This window comes from Salarias fasciatus, chromosome 22 (genome assembly GCF_902148845.1).
Source record: "Salarias fasciatus chromosome 22, fSalaFa1.1, whole genome shotgun sequence".
In the NCBI taxonomy this organism is placed as follows: domain Eukaryota; kingdom Metazoa; phylum Chordata; class Actinopteri; order Blenniiformes; family Blenniidae; genus Salarias; species Salarias fasciatus.
In genome coordinates, this window is record NC_043765.1 from 27027133 (window position 1) to 27052205 (window position 25073).

Here is a 25073-nt window from a genome sequence, read left to right on the forward strand (position 1 = left end):
TCCACCTCTGTCTCAAACTGATCCTGCTCCACCCGTCCCTCCACCTCACCTTGCTTCTCCTCCCCTCCCTCACCCACTGTTTTTATTTCTCTTTTTTTCCCTCCACCTCCGAGGGGTTATTTACATGAGCGTCAGTGTCCCTCCACCCGCCAGACTTGCTTTCCTCTCCCCTGCCGTCACCCTCTGTATTTACACTACTCCCCCCGTGCTCTCCTGTGGGGCCACGACAGATCGCCTCCTCAGGAAGGTCTGAGGAGCTGTGGTCTGCCGCTCGGACTGAGCCGGGGCCGCCGCGTCCCCTGGGAGCCTGGAGTGTGGAGCTGTCGCCGGGGAGGACCCCCCAGGCATTGGCCCATGGTGCCGGGGTGGCCGCGGCAGTAGTACCAGGTCCCGCAGAACTCGGCCCCGCCAAGCCTGGCTCCGAGCCGGACTCCGCCAAACCAGATGGAGCCGACACAAACTGTCCTGGGCAGGCGGGAGGATTCCAGGAGGGAAGACCAAGTCGGACCACCAACACGTGTGCCCGACTTTGACAGGGCCTTCACGTGCTTTGTGGAAAGATATCGCTGTCAGGGAATCATCAGTGAAAGAGGGTCAGGTCCGTCGCATCTCGTCTGTGAGACGGCTTGGGTTTGGTTTAATCCGTGGGTCGGACGTGGAATGCGTCTCTCCTTGGATAGAAAATGGAGAACTGGAAATGGCGGACCAGTGACTTCTATTTGGCTGGCAGAAGGAGCTCCCGCCTCCAACGTCCGCTTGGCCAATCAGACGGCGACCTTGGTCCCCCCTCCCCGTTCTGGCGAGGGGGTCTCATGAGTGCCCTCCTGAGGTGGGATGGTGGTATTGCACCAGGGGTCACCCCTCTGCTGCGGGAGGTTGAGAAGGGTCACCATTTTGTCTTTGTTCCCGAGGGATTTAGGCCTGCACGCCATGAGGGACAGCAGCCATTTTGTGTTTGTGAAGACAACATGGTGGTGGCCTCCTGGTGAGAGAAGGGGTCTCCTTTGTCTGAGCCTCAAACCTGCCATGTGCCCATGGTGGTCCTTTGTTCTCTGAGGAGGTGTGAGGTCTGAGGAAACACAACTTTTCGTCATGTTTTAGCTAGGTCTCTCAGACTAATGTTTTTAACATCAATGAGTCCCCAACACACTGCAACCTGGGTAAATTTAACCATCAGACTCAGGAACTGACAACATGAGTTAAAATCCACCAAACCACAGTTAACGTTAGCCAGTTAGCAGGTTCAGGGCCACATATGGTGCTGCTAGCCTCACTAGCTAGCTTCACAATTTGCCACATTGGGCCACCAGACCTATCAGAACAGAACCAACATAAACACTCGTCTTATGAACCTTTTTAATCGATCATCTAAATTACATTAGCCTGTTAAAGTACGCCGGCCCGCCCATGGGCCTGTAAACACATGGATAAACATCTCCAGATGCATTTACCTAATGTGGAGACGCAGTTCGCAGATTCCACAGACACACTATGTATCGTTAGAAAGCTTAAATTCTCATGAATCCGCTGGTATAAACCACTTTCAGATGTGATTACCACAGCAGGTAATATAAACACATTTGTCCAACAAACAGCAAATAAAGTAAACAGCGTAACTCACCTTTGGAGGCTCATAACTGATCACAGATGATCCATAATCCAGATAATCCAGCAAAAACTGCCACAGTCCAAACGTATGCATCCAGACAAAGCTAGAAAGTATAGCCTTTTGTTCAAAACATGTCTTGAAATAATAATAACAATCCAGAATTAGACGCGCCACCACACGCGCAGGCAGCACGTCTCTCCGCATCCGCGTCCCATAATAATCCATACTTTGATCAGAAATAAAGTTTGAGTCGCGCTGAGGATATCCAATATGGGGACTGATCGGTTTCCGTTGCTTATTCGTCATATTTCAACCAATCAAGTGACTTATCCCTCCCTCCGATGGCTAACCAGCCAACCGCTGCCGAGACTGATGTACCCTCGTCATCGGTTGTCATCACTCGTCATCAATGAATTCTGAGCCAATCACGTCGGAGGAAACATTTGACTGACAGGGCTGGTAGCCAATGAGCTTGCTGAATGGCTGGCTGGCCCGACGTCGCTGTTTTGGGACTGCTGAGAGTCTGACGGGGCTGCACCTGTCTCTGTTCCTCTCAATGCATGTCCCCAGTTCCACACTGAAGCCTATCTGAAGTGATTTTTTGAGTACTTTATGAGTTTTTGGAGTGAAAATAATGTAAAAACAGGCTAAAAACCAACATATACCATTGTACAGAGGGCATCCAGAGGGTGTACAGAGGATGTCCAAAATTGACACCGCCGGGGCATAGCAGTACAAATACATGTGTGAAACACTCATTTATTGCATTACTGCTCTGACATTTTGACCTGAACTGTGTAAGACCCTGGGCTTTAGCAAAACTGTGTTTTCAAGCTATTTCAGTGCTTCCACACTTATTTCCAGGTGTTTTATGAGGGAAAAAATTCAGGCGAGAATGAAATTTATCCTAATTCAGTGTGTTGCAACATAAATACATCTGTGCCAGTGGCACCTAGAGTAATTCTGACTGCACTGGGTGAAAATACAGGTTAACAGCTTTCAAATGAGACCCCAACCATGCATGTACTCCAAACAGTTCAAGAACAGCATTCAGTTTACTTTCTGTACATCTTCAGTAGAAATTTCGGGCGGAAATTGCCTGTACTTCATAGGGCTGTTAGACAAAGATGTAATTTACCTTCTTCTCCCCCTCTGGCTTTTTTCTCTGCTCCTTCAGCCTGCTGCTCCTTCACCTGACATTACGCCCAGTGTGGTGAATTACGCAATCATGATGCAGCATTAGTGACTGACAGCACTCTCCTCCAATCAATTGTTAAAGCCAGGGTAGACAATGTTGTCCAGCAGCACTTTTTGTTATACTGAGTTAAATGTTCCTTGCCCCCTGGGAGAAGTCAATACATTATGTGGACGGAAAAAGGTGCGGAAAAAATCTGACAACTGTAGCGGCCAAAGGACAGTAAAAACTCCGACCAATCGTAAGGCGCGGACCGCTCTTAAGGAACCAATCAAATCCCTTCGCCGTTCTACCAGCCCCCTGCGCATACATTTCAATGGCGTGCACTGGCCCTGGTTCAGTGCGCGCGCGCGTTGCCAAGACGCTCTCGATGCTCACGGCTCAAGTGAAAAATAGAACAAAGCGGAGCGGGTGCACTGCACTCCTCTGTGCGTTGTGTGCGGGCAGTCAGAAAGGTTAATAACATTGGAGGTGATCAAACTCTGTGCGCGTGGCGCTTACGCGCACGGCGCTTCCGCGTCCAGTGCGTTCGCTCCCAATGGGAGCTCCTCCAATGGGGTGGGAGCTGGGCGGAGCCTTGGGAGATGCTACATTCGTGCTACATGCCAGTTTTCCAAGATTGCCGACCCGAGCTTTAACATGGTTCAAAACGTTAACAAATACCTCTTGTGGAAGATGAAAATTAATCATTTGAGGTTATTTGAAACAGCTTTGGGTAAAAAAAAAAAGATCTTTTCAGTTACTTCTTTAGTTTTGTTAAACCAATTTTTTTATGCCAATGAACCTCACAGAATTTAACTTAAACCGTCATTAATTCAATATCATCTCATAATACCCCAAAAACAATATAGTTTCAATAAAAATTCACATTGGTGATGATTATTGTTATGTACCGGTAGTTCTGGTTAAGATTAGGATGGGGTTAGCCAAACCCTAACCTAACCCTAGCCCATACCCTCCTTTGTGCATTTTACAAATGTGAAATCTAAGGTTACAAGTTTCTAAATGTTGCAACAAACTGTTTTAATTACGATTATGATTTAGTCAACTTTATTATAATTGATTCCTCTTTGACAGGAAATGTTCCAGATGTATATATGTATTCAATTACTGTAATCCCTTTCACTCACAATAAATTGCATCACTTCATGTAAACTTCCATGTATATCGACGCCTGGCATTTCTTCAAACGGTTTAGATGCTTTTTCAAACTAATACTATTGAACTTTTTCCAAAAGAATGTCTTAAAGTACGAGTGTAAATAACTCCACTCCAAAATTAGACTCAAATTTAAATTGAAATACTTGCAAACTTCATATTAGTGAGTTGATACTAAAATGTGTACTTTTGAAATATTCTTTACAATTGTGTTACAATGACACATTTGAGCATGTATTTTAAAATATATTAAAAAAGTGTGAAACCTAATTTTGAATAGTATACTTTTGAAATTACACATGAATTTCACTTAGAATATATTCTAATCAGGGGCGGAGCAGGGGTCCCAGCCCAGGGGGGGCGAAGCAATTCTCTATGGGCTCTTGTGGCCTATACATCCCCATTAAAATACAATTAAAAACAAAATGCTGCAGATAATGTAATGTGCAATGTACGTAATGCATAGGTAGGGATGGGTACCTTTCACATCTGAATCGATACGATACTGATACTCGGTACCTGCGAATCGATACCGGTATTTTTCGGTACCTGTTTTCGATACTTTTTTTTTTTTTGGGGGGGGGGGGGGGGGGAATATGCATTTGGTAATTAAAGTTATTTTGTATATTTTAAAAAATAGTCAAAACTTTGGAATTTTCAACATTTATGCTTCAATAACATCAAGTGAAATAACTCCAACATAGAACTTGAGAAAAATGTGTGTGGGGATAAAGTAAAAAATTTAATAAATAACAATCATAACATAATAAAAATAGACTCAAAATAAATAGCTGTATGAAATGTTTCACATTTGCACCTGCTGCCTGTACAGTAACAAACAACTTTCAAAATAAATAACTGTATAAAATGTTTCACATTAGCAGCACCAGGCACCTCTACAGTAAACAAACACTAAAAGGTATACTGGAGGATCAGAATTGTATGGTTCCAACTCGTGATTGGGCAGTCATAATGCCAATCACACGCCACGTGGGACCGCTTTTGCGTGATGACATATCATGTGGAGTCGCCGCCTCGATGCGCGCTCTTGTTTCGAGCCGCGCATGCGCAGAGCATTGTTTAGGAAGTGACATGCAGCGGGAGCGACCATCACAGAAGCAGAAGCCGCAGAAGCGGCTTGTTCCTCCCGCGAACAACTCCGAACAGGGGCGGGGTGGCCATCAGGAGGTTTCCCGAACGGCCGGTGTGTTCCAGGCCAGTGGGGTCTATTCCGGCCGGCAGCCACAAGCGGCCGCCGCCACCCACTCACCCCCCCACCCCACCCCGCCCGCCCGCCCGCTCTCACGGCCCGTGTGCGTGTCCGCTCTCCCGGTATATTATATATTTGATCCCGGTCTGCGAGTCAAAATACTCCGAAGATTTTGGACCCACGTAACCGCGTCACCGTGTCCTCCGCTCTTGCCGATGCATAATGTCAAGGTGCGTTCAGGCTCAAAAAAAAAAAAAAAAAAGGTGCGTTCAGGTACCGAAATGTGGTACCGACGGATTTCCCGTGAATCAATACTCGGTACTTCAGCGGGAATTCGGTCGGTACCAAAGAAATACCGAAATTCGGTACCCATCCCTATGCATAGGTGAAAGTAAGCCGGAACGCACCGGAACGCACCGGAACGCCGTGCTGGTAAGAAATATACTGGCCTCTTCTACGGGAACGCCCTGGAACGCCTCTGAAAAGCAACTCACTCGTGCATACAAAGTGAGCCCTTTCTTTTTTCAAGCAAATTTTACCGAAATAAGTGTAAAATTGATGAATACATAAAACTCATCTCCAGACTACATCTTCTGTGACCTGTTGAACAAGGTTAATGCGCCTGACCAGCACTGGAGCACTCGCTTACCGTGACAGGTTGCAGCTTGTAGCGACAGTCACTTGCTGTAGCGTAAAGTTAATCCAGTGTCCACTGTTGTGTGTTTTTTGCAGACAACAGGGTTGTCATTTTTGCAAAATAAACAAAACAGAAATCCACAAGTAATAAATTGTGAGGGTTCACGCGTCGTAAAATATTCTCCGTCTCTGTCATGCGAGCAGCATCACTCCTTCCGCAAACACGCACACGTGGAAGTGAGGTACACTCAATGCGTTCTTTTCATTGGATGGCTGGTTGCCTAGGTGATGCAAGGACGCCCCGCCCCCCCGTCTCCGTCTCAAGAGACAACCAGGACGGGTCAAAATGCAAAGAAAAATTAAAAAAACATTAAACTAAAACATTAACTAAAAACAACAAATAATATATATTGTATATATTGTTGCGGCGGCAGGCACCGCCGGGGGCCGCCATATTGTTTGGTACCGCAAGGCATCATGGGAGGGGATGGTTTGGGCTGTTTCAAGATGTATTTCGTGTTAAAATGTGTTAAAATGTACTTCGTTTTGTTATAGGTGTGTTAAGTTATTGTTTCTCTATGTGTTGATGCCTTTTTCCGGTCTTTTTATGTTAAGTTTCATTTACATTATGTTGGACCAACAGTGAGAAGGGTCGGTGTGAGAGTGACATGGCCTCTGTGCCAGCATCATTTGGTATTAATGACATGCTCCCGGTATACATTAGGTGTTACAACAATAAAAGTTTTGGATGAGCTAAAGAGTTGCAGTCCTAGTCAAACATTGCTTCCATTGTGAAGAGGTCGCTGCCGCCGTCACAATATGCATTATATTTAAACATTCAAAATAACATTCAAACAATTAAAAAAACATCATGCTTTCAAGGATGTCAAAAAAGAGCAGGATTTATCAATATCTGTCTTGTACGATGCCCACACGCTTTGCACACAAACAAAAACATTTTTTTGAGTTGCACAGTTCCTGCAAGAATCTTATCTTACTTTCACCCCTGACGTAATGTACTACACTGTTTGGTTCAGACACACCTCTTTCTTTTAGCTTTTAACATTTTCAATAATTTTTATTAATATTTTTATAAAAATTTGTTTTTTTTCTCAATAGCTCCCAGGTTATTTGACTTATTGACTCCAAATCACTTGTGAATCACATTACTGTAGTGTCTCTTTCAGACACACCTCTTTGTTTTCGCATTAAAGGGACTTAAGGCAACTTTTCAAAATTTACCTCAGTGCTGCCGCTATAGGCACTATGGGTAACTGCAGCCACCAGCCATGGCGGCACAAACATTTTACAGAATGTCCGGCTTCACAGCGCTGCACCAGGGATGCTCATGCTGTTTACTATGTCGCGGATTACTGCAGGACCACAGCGCATATTATGTGATTTTTCTAAGCATCCATTTTCACTCCCAAATGCAGCTGAAGTTCCCTCCATGAATCAAACGCATATCCAATATTTATTCGGGTGCTGCTTCGGTCATATTTTTATTTATTTATTTATTTTTTTTTACTCACGAGATAACACTGATAATAGGGCTGCGTTAAACGATTACTTTTGTAATCGATTAATCTAGGAAATAGTTCTTCGATGCATTGATTAATCTAACGATTCATTTTTAAATCTGTCGCGGAGCTCCTCTCCGCCTCCGTGGTTATGCGGCGGGTCCCTGCGCGCTCCGCGGCCGGCACGGAGCGCGTCTCCGCCCGGGAGCAGAGATCCGGAGCTCTTCCGTCAGCCTCCGTAGGGCAGCTCCACTCAGCCCGTGGAAGCCGCGGCCTGCTTCACGCGCCTTCGTGGAGCAAGCCGCGGCGGCAGCTCCGGATCTCCGCTCCCGGGCGGAGACGCGCTCTGTGCCGGCCGCGGAGCGCGCGGGGACCCGCCGCATAACCACGGAGGTGCGGGAAGCAGGCCGCGGCTGCTGGAGCTCTCCCGTCGCCGCCGTGGAGCAGCTCCGGGCCGTTTACCCAATCGGCCTCAACTCAGCAGGGAGCGCTGCTGAGACTGGCCGCCTGTGAGTGCTTTGGGACGGGGGAGGGGCTCACGCAGCACCCGCTGCTTGCTGAGAACAGCGGAGATGTCCTGTCGCGTCTCCAGAGCACCAGAAAAAGCCGCTAAATTTGTCGCTACTTTTGACAAAAAAAAAGTCGAAAAGAGGCTTTGATAAGTCGCCAGATTTAGTGAGAAAGTCACCAAGTTGGCAACACTGCCCGCCCCTGATCCCAGCAGTGTTTGAGTCCATGTCCACGGCGGCCATGTTCTTCCTGTTCGGCAGCGCGCATACAGTGTCAATTTACGTCACATCCCCACGATTGCGCGGGAAATTCGGACCCCGAACAGCAACAAATTATTTGGCACACAGCCTGTATAAGGCAACAGACAGATACGCGGATTGGCCTGTTATTTTAGGTTTTTAATGCTTCACGACCCATTAGCATTGAATAAAGTGGAAATGCATGTGTAGTTTTTCACAAATCTTGCCTTAAGTCCCTTTAAATATTGCAAAAAAAAAAAAAAAATATATATATATATATATATATATATATATATATATATATATATATATATACATTTGTAAGAGAAATGCAGTATTTGAGCTCAATATCTCCCAGTTCATTTAACCTATTGACTGGACTGAAAAGCGGCATTATCACAAGCTTAATTTACTTTGTTGTTCAGTTTAGTTTTTTTGTCAACATTATTCATGCGTCTTCTATTAATTATTAATAAGGTTGTGATCAATGTTTGTTTTGCAATCCCCTCAGTTTCGCTTTTACCGTAATGCGTAAAATATGTGCGCACCGCTAATATAATGTGTCGGCTCACGTGGCTGTTTGTCAGAGCACAGGCTGGCTTGACCGCAGTAAACTCGCCAAGCGACACGTTATTTGGCGGCGCACACATTTTCCACGCATTACGGTAAACGTGAAACCGAGAGGGTTACAGGCTACAGCTCCGGGAAAACTAACAACAGACAACATGGGCGAGCGTTTTTTTTTTTTTTTCATTTTTTTTTTTTTAAACAACTTCATCCTCAAAACACGACTGTTATACACCGTAAAAAATAATTCTACCTGTTAGTCATGATAAATTAAGAATTTTAGTCGGCAGGACTACAAACTATTGAAATAGTTGTGATAACTCAAGATGTTATGTTTATGTTGCGTTAACTAAAGAAAATTTGTTAAACTTAGAAAAACGATTCCAACGGAATTAGGAATTTGAGTCAAAACGATTAACCGATGATACTTCTCCTCATTGGACATTTCTGATGACGTCAGCACGTTGAACGTGCATTCAAACAGCCCAGCGGTTCGTCCGCCAGTTTCTGCAGCTGCACGCGACGTATTCCTTCAGTCTGGATTCAATCACGCTCACATATTCAGAAAAGGTAAGTCACCGTGTTATGAATACTACCCAGAGGTTTTTTCTTGCTTTTCACTTAAGTTATTAAAAGGCTAAACGTGAGACCTTTAGCTATGCTAAGTGGAGCTTCTCAGGACAACGAGCGAGACACACTTTGCAATTTTAAACATGTTAATTCACAACTTGTCACTGAACGAGATGAATCAAGTCTGCCGTGTGCAGACTGCACCATGAAAACGCCAGTTGAATTGCAGCAGACGATGCTTGACGACATTTGTGAGTGCACGGTGGGGGGAGGGGGGGTGTCAAATCTGTCAATCTTGTAAATCTGTCAGTACAGATTCCACACGTTTCTGACATTAAGTCTTAATTCAAAAACAAGCATTTTTTAAGTTTTAAGGGAAAACAATGTTGTTGTTTTTTTATGGTGTTTACTTTTTTTCCCTTCTAGGTGCAAGTCTTCAATTTAGTTGAGGAATAAACAGTACAATGCTGCTGCCCTCAGCCCACCTAAAATATTTTTCAGCTTTTAACCCATTTGTGCCCAAATTTTTTTCAGAGTTGTAAGGCATATCATTTTATCAATTGAGTCCAGTTGAATCAAGTTATGTATTTATTATTTCCATTTTGTTCTTTTTTTTGAAAAAAATTGCATTTTTATGACTGGCAACAATTGTTGCCAGTGGGCACATACCTTGTCACTATGTCAAATGTCACCTATAATACAGGAATGACAATGACAACAAAATAATAATATAGTCAGAATAAACAATAACAATAAGATGGAGCCTCAGGTTCTCCCTGCATAAAATTCCAAACAACAAACAATTTGGAATGTTTTTTTTATTCTCATTTTTTTACACTCAACACCTCAGCAAACAGTTTTTTCTTAGAACGTCTAAAAATACATACTACATAAAATTTCTTGCCATACATTCCATCATCTTTCATACATGTTCTACTCATTGTGGTACTTCTTGAAGCACACCACATGTGGTGAAACATCACACTTTCCACGTGCTAATGATGTGCGCCGCCACAGTTCTTGCATCGTTTCTAGTGATTGGTAAATCAGGCCTCCTGAACCACTTTCCGTGGTTTCCATTTTCTGTGGTCACGAGTCTCTTGGTTTTAAAGTGGAGGCTGAAGTACTGACAATGAAGTGTGCTTTCACACAATTCTTGAACATACAGCACCATCTAGTGGCTTCAGACAGTACGGACAGTGGTTCATGAGGCCTCGTTTGCCTCTCACTAGTTGCACCTGCTGCTGTTGAAGGCCCAGTGGTTGAAACTATCAAACCAGTTATCAGCAATGCCTTTGAAGATCTTCTACCCTGCCTAATTGGTTTTGTTCCATGGAGGAGGGTCTGGGCTGTCAGCCTCTGGAAGCAGAGGAGATCCTCCTGCCCACTTTTCCAGGACCTAAATGAATGACAAAGCAAGCATGACAGATGTAAGAATGCGCCATGTTTTAGTTCACATTTGATTTTATTGATGAATCATCAATATCATTCTTTCTAAAGCATCATATGTAGAATATTATGGAAAAGCAATATCACAGTTTAGTTTTTGATGTTGGTCTGGATATCATCACTGTTGCTCTTGTCGACTGAAGAGCAGTAGCGATGATGACCTCTAGTCAAAGATCACAGACTCGACTGTGATACTGCTAAATAACATCCATCCTACCCCAGGGGTGGGGGTGGGGGGGCATTGGCTATGAAAAGTACTTGTGTGCCAAGAGAAGTGCACCTCCAACATCATCCAACAGCAACATTTTTTAGTGAAACACAGTGAAAACGTGTCTTGTGTTTCAGTGAAACACAAGCTAATGTTAGCTAGCAACAAAATGATATATGATAACATATAAAAATCCTAAACACACAGGCCTTGAACACCTGTGAACTTATTTAGCTTGAAAGAGTATTCTAAGAGGACTAAAATGAGACACTGTACATCATTCTACAAATTTAAATAAGTAAATTAGGAGCAATCCTGCAGACAGTGTTTTCCTGTAGTTAGTGACAAGCTATGTGCCCATTGGCAACTTTTGTTGCCGCTCATAAAAATAAGCCCATGAACAAAAAAATATTTATCCTAGGTACAATTTTTGGGTTCAGGGTTACTCTAGAGACTCCAATGATTAAATAATTATAAATATGGCTGTTGGAAAATCATTAGAAATGTTTGAAAATTACCTCTTTCCAGGAAGATTTGCGTCGGCCATGTCTTCAGCCGGAAGGAGCAGGAAGCAGATGATGTCATGTGACAGGAAGCACTTGGAAATGATTTTTTAAAAATGAAAACCTTTGTCTAAGTGGTCTACTAGCATTTAAGTGGGAAAAGTTGCATTCGTACCTTTGAGATTTTTTATTGTGAGTCAAAAACAACAGTGATAAACTTTGGCAACAATTGTTGCCAGTGGGGCAAAACGGGTTAAATCCTTGAAACTGTTGAATTTGACACAAAAACTATGCATTGATAGGCAAGTGTATGTGCACGCCTCTAGAACATCAAAACAGTTATGATTGTTGAGTGTGTTGTAACCATTGTCACTATACTAATATGAGATTTTATGTTGTAGCTCATCGTATTTGCTCCACCTGGCTGCTTCATGGATGAGATGGACGGGTAAGCTTTGCACTTATGTCACGGGAAACCCAGAAGAACACTTGAACACTACAGAACCAGCCATGGTCATGATGGAAGTAGTTTAGCTCTCCTTTGCATTTACAGTGATTGTGTGTGTGTGTGTGTGTGTGTGTGTGTGTGTGTGTGTGTGTGTGTGTGTGTGTGTTTTTAATCTCTCCAAACCCATGTGAGACAACATGGATTTAGCAGGCGCAAACCAGTGGACCTTGAAGTCTCTTTTGTGACTTTGAGGAACCTGCAGACAATTAAAAATTCTAACAGTGTTTTCTTTTGTTTTTCTTTATATCTTTGAGGAGCCGCCCACAGATATGGAGGACGACATGACGAGGGGATTGAACGTGGGAATCCTCAGAATACAAGAAGGGGAGGATCTTACTGACCTGGCTGTGGTGCAGGAGGCTCAGATCATCCTGCATGGCATCAAGGACTACTCACACTACTATGCTGTTTGGACTGCTGTATGTACTCAACATCGACTACACCAAGTTAAAATATACCTTTGAAGTCATTCCGAAGGTTGTGATGGGCATCGGAAGTGACCACTGCTCAGCAAGAGTCTATGGACTGAGGACCAGAGTCCTCTGTGAGACTGTATAGGAACCACACAGAGACCATTGCTGCAAAGTATGTCACTGCTATAATGTTCCAGAATTGTCTCGAAGGTTTCATTTAGTCTCTGTTGTACTGTTCTTGTGACACTATTCGGGTACCACTTTGTAAAAATGTTGCTAAATTAAGAGATTTCCTCACAAGCCCAATCTATAAAGGCAGGAAATTGTGTTGTGTGTGGGCCCAGCATTCTCCTCTAGTTTCATCTGGTTTTATTGAGTTTTAATTGTAGAATGTCATTCTTGAAATAGATCTTTCAGTATTGTCAATTTAACAGTTTTACAGTGTTTAAGTTCACAGTTGTCTTCAGTCCAAGCATTTGGCAAGACTCCCGTTTTTCAGTGTCAGTGCTCAGTTTAACTGCAAACTTTTGTTCATATGTGAGCACGGTGACAAAAATAAATGGTTTTTTTTTCCTGAGATGGTTACCATGATGCCAAGCTTCAAAGATTGAGAAAATGTTTGATGGGAATCTGTAATGTCATTGCTAAATAACTTGTTAATAAATGTTGCAGTGGTCAAAAGACGGAACTTGATTTTTTAATTTTTTTTCTGCAAATGTATAGAGACAAGATTAAGTTCCACAAACATGTAAGGAATTATATTCAGAACTTTAAAACTTTATTAGAATTGAGTCCTGTTGAAGCTGACTCCAATGCAATGTAATTTTCAGCTGACAAAAAGTAAAGTTAAGTTAACTCAACATTGTAGGTAAACTGAACAGTAAATTAAGATATTTCAGATTTGTAATTTCAGTTGAAAGGGATTAAATGATTGTGTTGACTAAACTATAGAATTCTACTGGAACTGATTTTTACTCAAGTTATGAAAACTTAAAAATTTGAGTATAATTGAATTGGAATCAATTTCATTCAATTTGAAAATACCATTTATTTTGAATAGTTCTGAAGTTACTTGAAATTATTTTCTTAAATTAAAGCAACTCAAAATTCTAAGGCAGCCTGGACACTAATTTTTTAAAGTTGAAACAAAGAGTTATTTTTTAACGGTGTAGAGTCCAAGTTTCCTTCCTTACCATTTTCTTCAGCACACTTTTTTCCCCCCTCCCTACATGATGGGCCCCCATGCAGCAATGGGCCCAGGGCAGCCCCCCCCCCCCCCCCCCCCCCCCTCCGCCATTGATTCTAATTTAATATATTTCAATAAACTGTAATACACTACAATTGTTTCAAAGTGTGTTAAAAGTATTACTGTGAATGTGTGATGTTAGCATAGTTGCTATATATTTACAAGAAGTACAATTTGTGGAAGTACATTTTCAATATACTACAGATAGTTTGAATAAACTTAGAATACAATTAAAGGGCAACTCCAGTTTTTTGACACCTGGACCTTATTTCTTGGTGTGTCATGCTCATATACTCACTCAGACAAACATCGTGCAGCTCAGAGTCCTCCAGAAGTTATTTAGATCCAACTGATTTAGCGGGGGCCACGACAAGGGAGCTTCAACGCGGGACATAATCTCTGCAAAATCGCTCATTTCAGATATATTTCTAAACCGGAGTTGCCCTTGAAGTATACTTTTGTTTCACCAGGGAAGCAGAAGTTGAAGCTTGACATTCTAGCTGAATGACGGCTGGAAGGTGAAGTGAAGCTGCTGGATTTCCTGAATGAAATCAAGCTGTGACGTCCTCTCCCTTCTCTCCACACTGAGTCACTGCCTCCTCCTCTTTCACAGATCTCACAGCTGAGGGATCACTGACGTCTCTGAGCTGCAGGGGGCACCAGCTCACCAGCAGAACCAGGGCAGACCAGCGTTCACAGGAGCAGGAAACCAGAGGAGGGGTGGGCTTCAAACCTGCTGAGCAGGAAGAGAAACTCTTCAAACCCTGGCTGTTGTTGAGAGGAGGAAATGGCTCAGGGAGGAGCTCAGCTGGATCCACAAAAGTTCTCTTGTTCCATCTGTCTGGATCCCCTGAAGGATCCGGTGACGGTTCCCTGTGGACACAGCTACTGCAGCAACTGTATTAAAGGACACTGGGATGAAGAGCAAAACAAGGGAATCTACAGCTGTCCTCAGTGCAGGAAGAAGTTCATGCAGAGACCTGACATGGAGATAAACATTGTGTTAGCAGAGTTAGTGGAGGATCTGAAGAAGACTGGACTCCAAGCTGCTGCAGCTGATCTCTGCTCTGCTGGACCTGAAGATGTGGCCTATGATGTTTGCTCAGGGAGGAAGCTGAAAGCCGTCAAGTCCTGTCTGGTCTGTGGTGCCTCTTACTGTGAGGAACACCTCCAAGGTCACTACGAAGCAACTCCATTAAAGAAACACCAGCTGGTGGAGCCCTCCAAGAAGCTCCAGGAGAAGATCTGCTCTCTTCACGTTGAGGTGAAGAAGATTTTCTGTCGCACTGATCAGCAGTGTATCTGTTACCTCTGCACCATGGACCAACACAGAGGCCATGAAACAGTCCCAGCTGCAGCAGAAAGGAGCCAGAAGCAGAAGGAGCTAGAGGGGAGTCGACTAAACATCCAGCAGAGAATCCAGGAGCGAGAGAAAGACATGAAGCTGCTTCAGCAGCAGATGGAGGCCATCAATGTCTCTGCTGATGAAGCAGTGGAGCACAGCAAGGAGAGCTTCACCCAGATGATCCGTCTCCTCCAGAAAAGAAGCCTTGAGGTGAAGCGGCAGCTCAGATCCCAGCAGCAAACTGCAGTGAGTGGACTCAAAGAGCTTGAGGAGAAGCTGCAGCTGGAGATCGCTGAGCTGAAGAGGAAAGACGTCCAGCTGGAGCAGTTGGCACACACAGAGGACCACACCCAGTTTCTCCACAGCTACACCTCAGTGTCAGCACCCAGTGAGCCCACACACTCCTCCAGCATCCAGACTGCTCCTCTCAGATACTTTGAGGATGTGGCAGCAGCTGTGTCAGAGAGCAGAGACAAACTACAGGGCATCCTGAGAGAGAATGAAGAGGAGCTGCTACTGCTACAACCACAGCCAGAGAGCAGAGCAGTCTTCTTACAATATTCACAGCAGATCACTCTGGATCCAAACTCTGTGAACAGAGAGCTGAAATTATCTGATGGAGACAGAAAAGTAACTTTTACAGAGGAAGTTCAGTCTTATTCTGATCATCCAGACAGATTCATTGAATGGCCTCAGGTTCTGAGCAGAGAGAGTCTGACTGGACGTAGTTACTGGGAGGTGGAGAGGGAAGGAGACGTTTATGTAGCAGTCACATACAAGAACATCAGCAGAGCAGGGGGGGGGAAGGAATGTGGATTTGGTTATAATGACAAATCTTGGGCTATATATTGTTACTCTAACAGTTTTATTTTTTATCACAACAAAATCAGAACTCCCGTCTCAGGTCCTGAGTCCTCCAGAGTGGGAGTGTACCTGGATCACAGAGCAGGTATTCTGTCCTTCTACAGCGTCTCTGAAACCATGACTCTCCTCCACAGAGTCCAGACCTCCTTCACTCAGCCGCTACATGCTGGAGTTTGGGTTTATGATTCTGAATCCTCAGCAGAGTTTGTGAAACCTGAGTAGAGGACTCCATCAGATCTCCTTGTGTGGTTTTCTAAAGCAGCCTCCACATTTTCTGAACTGAGACCTTGATGAGATTTCTGACAGGAAGAAGATTGAAACCAACAGATGGCCGGCCGTCTTCTCAGAGACTTTCTACGTGGACAAAAGGATGTGAGATGAGTGTGGAGAGACAGAAAGGAGCTGCGTTAGTGGAGAAAAACATGGCTGCTGCAGCCATCAGTCCCCTCACTGATTCCTCAACTGATGCTTTTCTTATAGTTGGACTCATTTTTCAAGCTTCTCAAAAAGGATGTTCTTCTTCATGGACCACAGGAAGCTGCAGCTTTTCACACTTTGGGGTATTTGAAGTGGAAATTAGGAGCTTTCACATGTTTGGATTGATCAGTCTTTCTTTTTTCATGATTCTTTTCTGACATTTGATCCTTCAGAGTGAAGGTTTGTGGATTTTCTTGAACAGTGAACTGATTGTTTTGGCTTTTTGGATCTTCATCTGTCACCAAGTGGCAGGAAGTTTGATTCTTTTAGCTGGAAATGACTCCAGTCGACAACAACAGTCAACAATATACACTCACACACGCACACACACACACACACACACACACACAAACACACACACACACACAAACACACACACACACAGGTTTCTTTTAAAGACATTAAATCAGTCATAAAGTGAAATACTGCTTTATTAATTGTCGATTTGTTTCTTTTTCAAAGGTTTTTGCGTCAAGTGTTGTTTGTGTGAAACCAAAAGAAACCAAGTCAGTCAACACGGAGCCTTTAATAAAATACATTCAATCATCATTCTGGTCTGGATTAGCATTTGTTACACACACACACACACACACGCACACGCACAGTCTTGTATTTCTATCCTTGTGGGGACCGTCCATTGACTCCCATTCATGTCTAGCCCCTAACCCTAACCCTAACCCACACCACAACAAAGCCTAACCCTAAAGAAATGTTTTTGCACTTTTACTTTTTTCAGTAACAACAACATGGTCAAGAAAACACTGTTTCTCCTACTTAGGACCGGAAAAAGGTCCCCACAAGGCACGTCGTTCCACGTTTTGCTATCCTTGTGGGGACATTTGGCCCCGACAAGGATAGAAATACAAGAACTCACACACACACACACACACACACACACACACACACACACACACACACACACACACACACACACACACACATTTGTCTTTTTGTCCTCGTGGGGACCTTCCATTGACTCCCATTCATATCTAACTCCTAACCCTAACCCACACCAAAACAATGCGTAGTCCTCAAGAAATGTTTTTGCACGTTTACTTTTTTCAGTAACAACAACATGGTCAAGAAAGCGCTGTTTCCCCAAAAAATGTCCCCATGAGGCACATCGTGCTGGAATTTCCTATCCTTGTAGGGACATTTGGTCCCCACAAGGATGGAAAAACGTGTACACACACACACACACACACACACACACACACACACACACACACACACACACACACACACACACACAGACACACACACACACATACACACACATCAAAAACAACCTAGCTGAACAAAAGCAGAGATAGCTGGTTCAACACAGGTAAGCTAGGTGGCTAACAGCAGTTAAGCTACCTGGCTAACAAAAGTTAAGCTAGCTGGTTAAACACAAGTAAGCTAGGTCGCTAACAAAAGTTAAGCTAGCTGGTGTTGGGGTTTACGATTGGTAATTGGGAATAAATTAATAAAGTATTGATTACCGGAAGTAATGCATTACTTTAGGTAATTTAGTTACTTATTAATTTGAGTACATTTTGATTTACCAATTAATAATTGCAGGTCATTCACAGTGGATCACCAATAACAATCAATTACTGCGTAATAAACTTTATAAAGTGAAGCACCAAGTAATTTAACCCAACATCAGTTATTATTAATCAGAATAAACGGTTATTTATTCATTAATATTGTTAAATAATCAGCTATTTTGGAATAGAGTAGAGCACAGAGTGTTTTAACCATTAAATTATTGATTAACAAGGTGTTATTAAAGTTGCTGTAGGCAGGATTCGGCATCTCCGCCATCTTGCTTAGGGTTACCTAAGCAAGATGGTGATTTGACCCATCTAAGATGGCAATTTGAAACCCAGCACAGCCAATCCTGTCCTGTTTTCTCTGACATCAGGCCCTTACGCAAGTTAAGCCCCTCCCACAAGAATGCACGACGAACGCCACTCGACCAATCATGGTTAGAGCCTCATGAGCTCTTCTGATTGGTCAAAGATACCTGGAGCTGTCGAGATTCCTTTTCAGCTCGGAACAGAGACAGATGGAAACGCTGCGCCCTCGCGGTAGTGCAATTATGCTACACTCCTAAAGGATTATCAATGGATACTCTAACATTTAATCCAAAGAAAACAGAAAAATTAGCATTGACTAGCAAAATCCTGCCTACAGCACCTTTAATTAATCAATAATGCCACAAATTACCAATTACTGGAAATGGGTAAATTACAGAAAATGAACTGAGGGAAGTTGTGAATTATGCATTAAATAAATCTGTAGTTTATTTAATTAATATTTTCGGGGCACCACCTCATCAGAGGAACATTCATTACCAATTTTCAGTCTCAAAGATGGAAAGATAATTTAAGCTGGTAGTTAATCTTTGATTAAACAACTGTTAAATTATCAGAGAAGGTGTGAGATCAAGCACAGGCTGATACAACCAGGAACTTAGTCACAAGACCATCAAAAACAAGAATGAATCGTCCAGTTCGGTTAATGAGCGTTTATTAACAACTTCTATTACTAATTAACACATAATCAACAACACAGAACATATTCAACTTGCAAGCAGTGTGTGTGTGTGTGTGTGTGTGTGTGTGTGTGTGTGTGTGTGTGTGTGTGTGAGAGCATCTGGAGACGCACGAGGAGGAGGAGGAGGTGTAACCCGTTCGGACCGTGGCCCGTTGGGGCCGGCTGTGTGTGGCTCCGTGTACGGTGTGTGAGTGGGTGTGTGAATTTGGCTCGGTCCGCTCTGTCCGGTGACCACCCGCGAGTGTTTGTGTGTGTGTGTGGTTGGAGGCGGAGCGGGGCGTCTCTTGGAGTCCCGGGTCCAGCTTCCCCGGCAGGGGTAGCGGGGAGTGGTGGAGTGAGAGAGAGAGAGACAGGGAGAGAGAGAGGCGGAGTTCTGGCGTCTCCCGACTGGCAGAGGACGGTGTGCGCTTGTGTGGCCCTGGCGATGGCACGCCTGCACAGGAGGAAGAGCCAGAGAGAGAGAGGGAGAGAGAGAAAGAGAGAGAGAGAGAGCGAAGGGGAGGTTTCCGGACCTCCCCCTTGGTGGGCGGTCTGCTGGTCCGTTCCCCCCGTGGAGATGAGGAGAGGAGGGGGGAGAGATCTGCATTCTCGACCGAGAGACGGGGGAAAAGAGAGGGAGAGAGAGGAGGAACGGGCGGGCAAGTGGCACGCGTGCGTGCTCTTTACTCGAGGTCTACCGCGCTGGTTCAACTTACTACTCTCGGGGTTAAGGCTGGTCCATGCTTCACATGTACGCATTTCCGCGTCCGCTTTGGAAGGTCCGCGCACCACCGATGCGGACGCGATTTCTCCCTTACTACATTTTGAGCTCAGCTGTGTGCGTCCCATGCAGGCACGGTGATCCACGCAGCCTCGAGAAGCTTTTCCGGAACTACAGACTGTTTATCTGCTCCTTTATTACGGATTATTTAGAGAAAATTAAGCACATACACTGTCAGTCCATTATCATTAAGTATTAAAGTATATTTAGCCTTTTTTTCCTGTTTCTGAATTGCCGGGGCGGCGCCAGAGCAATTAGTTACTTTCACCTCTGTCTGCGGACCTTCTCCTCCCTCCAGACAGAGTCTGCTCTCTCTTTCCACCAGTTTTTCACTCTTTCGGTGTCTTTAAGTGGAGCCATCAGGCTGGAGCTCCATCTACTTTCACTTTTACCGTTATGTTTTGTTTGCTATGCCGCTCTGGCGCATGCGTACACTTCCGCAACCTGCGCACAATGCGCAACGCGGTCTCAAAATCTGGCTGCTGGGCGGACGTCCGCGGATTGGTCCGCGCGGACCCTAGCGCACAGGAATTCATGACGATTTTTACGTCACGCAGACCAACGCGCAACGCGCACCCACACGGACATGTGAAGCATGGACGGGCCTTTAGTAAAGAGGATGGCTTGGAAGAGGAGCGTGTCTTCCTATCTCACACACACAGATGCACGGCTAGCCGGCTTCTTGCGTCTGATGTGAGGAGGAAGCGAGTGCTCGTGAGCGTGCGCATGGGAGCGCACGAGGAGAGGAGAGAAATGAGGAAAGAAAGATAAACAGTCTTACAATAATGAACAGCTTCAGTCCGTTCATTAATAAAAACACAAGCATGAATTATCACCTCTAGCTATGCTCTGCCCAGGCACGAACCTCTGTGTGAGGAGGGGTTTGAAGCAGCGGCTCTCCGCCGCTGTGCGTGTCCTGTCCATTGATGAGGTGAGTTCGGTGGGGAGATCGAAGCCGTCGCTCTGATCTCGCTGGGGTTCTGTTCTGTCCAACAGAACCTCGGGCTCTTGGAGGGGTCCACGTGGAGGAAAAGGTTCAGTCCGTCCGGACTGGACTCTGGTTTCGGCTGCAGGAGGAGGAGGAGGAGGGGAGAAGCTGCTGCAGCGCGGCTGGCTGCAGGCTGAGTGGAGCTGCAGCAGTGGCGTCCTGTTGTTGTCTCGGTCCGCTCCAGGTCAGCTTCTGTCTCCTCCGCTGGGAGAGGGGCACCGGTGGAGGAGAGGATGGATGGTCCCAAAAAGTTCCGGCCAGCGGGTCCATTCGGTTACCGGGTATAATCCGTTGGAGAGACGCGCCGTGCACGTCCTTCCTAGATAAAAACCTTTTCTGAAAACTGATGATGGTGCCTCTGGTGACTCTGTTTGACTAGCGGGCGGAGCTCCCGCCCCCGGGGGTCTGCTTGGCCAATCAGACAGTGATCTGGGTCCTCCCTCCTCTGCTCTGGGAGGAGGCTCACGAGCGCCCTCATGAGGTGGGCGGTGGTATTGCACCCTTATCTGGTTTTCCTCTGGTGCAGAGGTGAGGAACAGACGCCATAGTTCTTTTGTTCTCGAGGGAGATCAGGCTGGCACATGGTGGGTTTGAGATGGGCAGCCATTTTAGATTTGTGGGACCGCCAAATGGTGCTGGTCTCCTGCTGGGGGGGGGGGGGGGGGGGGGGGAGTTCCTCTCCTTTGTTCTAGAGAGCTTCAAAGTCTGCTGCGTCTCCACCACAGCGGGGGTCATGTCTCCTCTGTGAAGGGGGGCAGTATTCGCAGACAGCATGACTCCAGGTAATGCCTGAGCAAGATCTTTCCATTAATGCGTCCCTAACACTGGTTAAACACATGTAAGCTAGGTCGCTAACAAAAGTTAAGCTAGCTGGTTAAACACAGGTAAGCTAGGTGGCTAACACCAGTCAAGCTAGTTGGCTAACAAAAGTTAAGCTAGCTTGTTAAATACGGGTTAGCTAGGTCGCTAACAAAAGTTAAGCTAGCTGGTTAAATACAGGTTAGCTAGGTCGCTAACAAAGTTAAACTAGTTGGTTAAACAGAAGTAAGCTAGGTGGCTAACAAAAGTTAAGCTAGCTGGTTAAACACAGGTAAGCTAGGTGGCTAACACCAGTCAAGCTAGTTGGCTAACAAAAGTTAAGCTATCTAGTTAAATACGGGTTAGCTAGGTCGCTAACAAAAGTTAAGCCAGCTGGTTAAACACATGCAAGCTAGGTTGCTAACAAAAGTTAAGCTAGCTGGTTAAACACATGCAAGCTAGGTTGCTAACAAAAGTTAAGCTAGCTGGTTAAACACAGGTTAGCTAGGTCACTAACAAAAGTTAAGCTAGTTGGTTAAACACAGGTAAGTTAGGTAGCTAACACCAGTCAAGCTAGTTGGCTAACAAAAGTTAAGCTAGCTGGTTAAACACAGGTAAGCTAGGTCGCTAACAAAAGTTAAACCAGCTGGTTAAATGTAGGTAAGCTAGGTTGCTAACAAAACTTAAGCTAGCTGGTTAAACACATGCAAGCTAGGTTGCTAATAAAACTTAAGCTAGCTGGTTAAACACAGGTAAGCTAGGTCGCTAACAAAAGTTAAGCTAGTTGGTTAAACACAGGTAAGTTAGGTAGCTAACACCAGTCAAGCTAGTTGGCTAACAAAAGTTAAGCTAGCTGGTTAAATGTAGGTAAGCTGGGTTGCTAACAAAACTTAAGCTAGCTGGTTAAACACATGCAAGCTAGGTTGCTAACAAAAGTTAAGCCAGCTGGTTAAATGTAGGTAAGCTAGGTTGCTAACAAATTGAAGCTAGCTGGTTAAACATATGCAAGCTAGGTTGCTAACAAAAGTTAAGCTAGCTGGTTAAACACAGGTAAGCTAGGTCGCTAAAAAAAGTTAAGCTAGTTGGTTAAACACAGGTAAGCTAGGTGGCTAACACCAGTCAAGCTAGTTGGCTAACAAAAGTTAAGCTAGCTGGTTAAATGTAGGTAAGCTGGGTTGCTAACAAAACTTAAGCTAGCTGGTTAAACACATGCAAGCTAGGTTGCTAACAAAAGTTAAGCTAGCTGGTTAAACACAGGTAAGCTAGGTGGCTAACCCCAGTTAAGCTAGTTGGCTAACAAAATTTAAACTAGCTGGTTAAATACAAGTAAGCTAGGTTGCTAACTAATTTAAGCTAGCTGGTTAAACACATGCAAGCTAGGTTGCTAACAAAGCTAAGCTAGCTGGTTAAACACGAAAGTTAAAGCTCCCTCTCCTGGATGCTCTGGGACTCATCATCAATGATGTCATCAGTGATGTCATCGGGGCTCATTGGGCGTTTGGGGTCTTTCAGCATCAGACCGTCGCCCAGGCGACCCGACCGGAGGTGATCAGACTCTGGCCTGTGTCCCAGCAGCACTCGCCCACGGTCTGCCCTCTTCCTCCACAGCCAGCTTGTGGCTTTCTCTGCTCCAGTGGTGGATCTGATGCCTTCCCTTCTCCTCCCCTGTGAGGCCCAGCAGTGATGGAGCTCTGCAGAGGGATCGCCCTGCCAGTCCTGGCCAGCTTCTTCCAGAGGGTCACAATGTTCTGAAGGTCTGCTCTCCAGAGGTTGGACCAGGTGACCTTCCATTGCCCCATTCCCACCATCCTGCTAGTTGGTTCTTCCTCCTCCTGAAGGAGGCGCTGTCGCCGTGACTCCGCCCCCTCCAGAGCTTGGTCTGCCCTCCATCTCCTCCCTGTTCCTACCTGGATACCAGCCAATGCCACCTCCTCCTCCCTGGATCCCTGCCCGGAGCCAACACTGTCAAAAGAAAACATTTCCTGTTTAAAACAATGTTTTTCAGACTAAGAGGCTCTATGGCCAGATTAGTTGTTTTTATGTCTGCTTATTAGTGATTGCACCTCTTTAAATGTAAAACACATTTTCACTTCAGAAGTTGTGAATTAATCACACAGTTCAGAGGAAATCTACCTTTGTTGTTTACGATGAAATAAGATATTAGAGAAGTTTGAACCAGGGATAAAAATGAAAGTTAAACTTTGAAATCCTCATTAAAAATATCATCACAATCAAATTCTAGCGTCTTTAGTTGTTAATCATGATTCACAGCTGTGCACGTTTCAGACTGAATTAATTTATTTTAGGTGAGATGTTCTATTTCAGTGATGTTCTAAAGGATGTGGTCAGAATATTGTTTGCAGATAAAAGTTGTGGAAACATTGATGTTCAAAGAGTTTTCTGCTCAACTCCAAATCCTCCTTCAGCTGGATGATCTGCTGACTCCACCTACAGGAAGGAGTTGTTGTGTTGATTCTCCAGAGCCTCATGTTGCTCCACCTTTCTGTCAGGGACAGTTCAAGGGAAGCGCCGCCGAGTTCAGGAATTCTAAACCTCTCACTTTATTTTCTAGCTGGTCTTTCCAGGAACTCATAATTCTTTAAAAAATAACTAAAAAGGTGGAATGTCCCTTTAATGAAGGGTTAAAAGGTCCGAAATCAGCCTCAGAGATGAATGGATGGATCTGTTGGGTTTCTCTGTAGAAGTGTCTCGAAACACCCTGCTGTAATCAGCACTTCATCAATAAAGCTGAATTGAATTGATAATCATTCCTTTGCACAGAGTTTACTTTGCGTTGATAAACAATCTCTGAATTTTTTGGGAAGTTTCGTTTTACTGTGTTAAAATTGTTTAAAAATTAAAAGATTTTAGGAAACGTAAATCTTCCACTGGGGAAATGAGCCGTTCTACATTTCTATGAAAATCCTCGCAGCTTCTGGACTCAAATGACATGAATGAGCTGCAGACTTTTCAATAAACTCTATTTGTTGGACTTCTACTGTGAATCAAACCAGTCTGTTATTCAGGCCTGTGTTTGGCTTTGAGTCGTGTGTTTTTAACAGTGTGAATCCAGATGACCTTGAGTGACCTTCCACTCTTACAGCAGAGGCTTTCATCTGCCGTGGCTCCGTCCTCTGGAGCTGGAGCAGCTTCAGCAGTGTTGATGGGAATGTTGGAGCGTTCTTCTAGAGCACGGTCACTCTGACTCTGGATGTGGCTCCAGCAGACTCTGCTGGACGGAGGGAAAGAAGAACCCAGGTGGAAGTTCAGAGCTTCTGCGGAGACCTTCATCCATGAGGACAGAGATGAGACAGGACCCTCCCAGAACAGCCAGGTTCTCATCAGAGTGTTGATCATGATGATAAAGAACATTTTTCTGTCTCGTCTGTTCACAAACATCCAGTAAAAGCAGACCGCCCTACAGCTCATGTTCAGTCCAGGAAACTTTATTCATCACTACAATAACAGATTATTTTCACCCTCAGAATCACTTGTTCGTCTCACCTCAACCATCCTGACATCAAGCAGAACGGTCACGTGATCAGAGAGAAGCAGTGAACTGAACTCTGAACCATCATGGAGCTCTTCATTCCAGCTGCTCTGCAGACTTTTGGCCACCAGGTGGCGCCACAGAGGACGGTGTGGAGACGCTTCCATCCAGGCTCCAGAGCTTCACAAAGCTTCATTTGTCCATCAGGATGAGAAAGAGCTTCACTTCCAGCCTGGCAGCAGACTGACAGGAGGAGGAAGAGGAAG

General features: G+C 44.7%; 1 protein-coding gene across 2 annotated transcripts in view; it reads left to right on the forward strand.

The window, feature by feature from the left end:
• Positions 1–16764, forward strand: part of LOC115409874 (tripartite motif-containing protein 16-like) — a 30784-nt gene extending 14020 nt beyond the window's left edge. For both annotated transcript variants that reach the window (XM_030121166.1, XM_030121167.1), the window contains exon 2: positions 14155–16764. In XM_030121166.1, coding sequence (XP_029977026.1) covers positions 14329–15972 — 1644 coding nt within the window. In that variant the 5' untranslated portion in view covers positions 14155–14328 and the 3' untranslated portion in view covers positions 15973–16764. The remainder of the gene's footprint in view (positions 1–14154) is intronic.
• The last annotated feature ends 8309 nt before the right edge of the window (positions 16765–25073 follow it).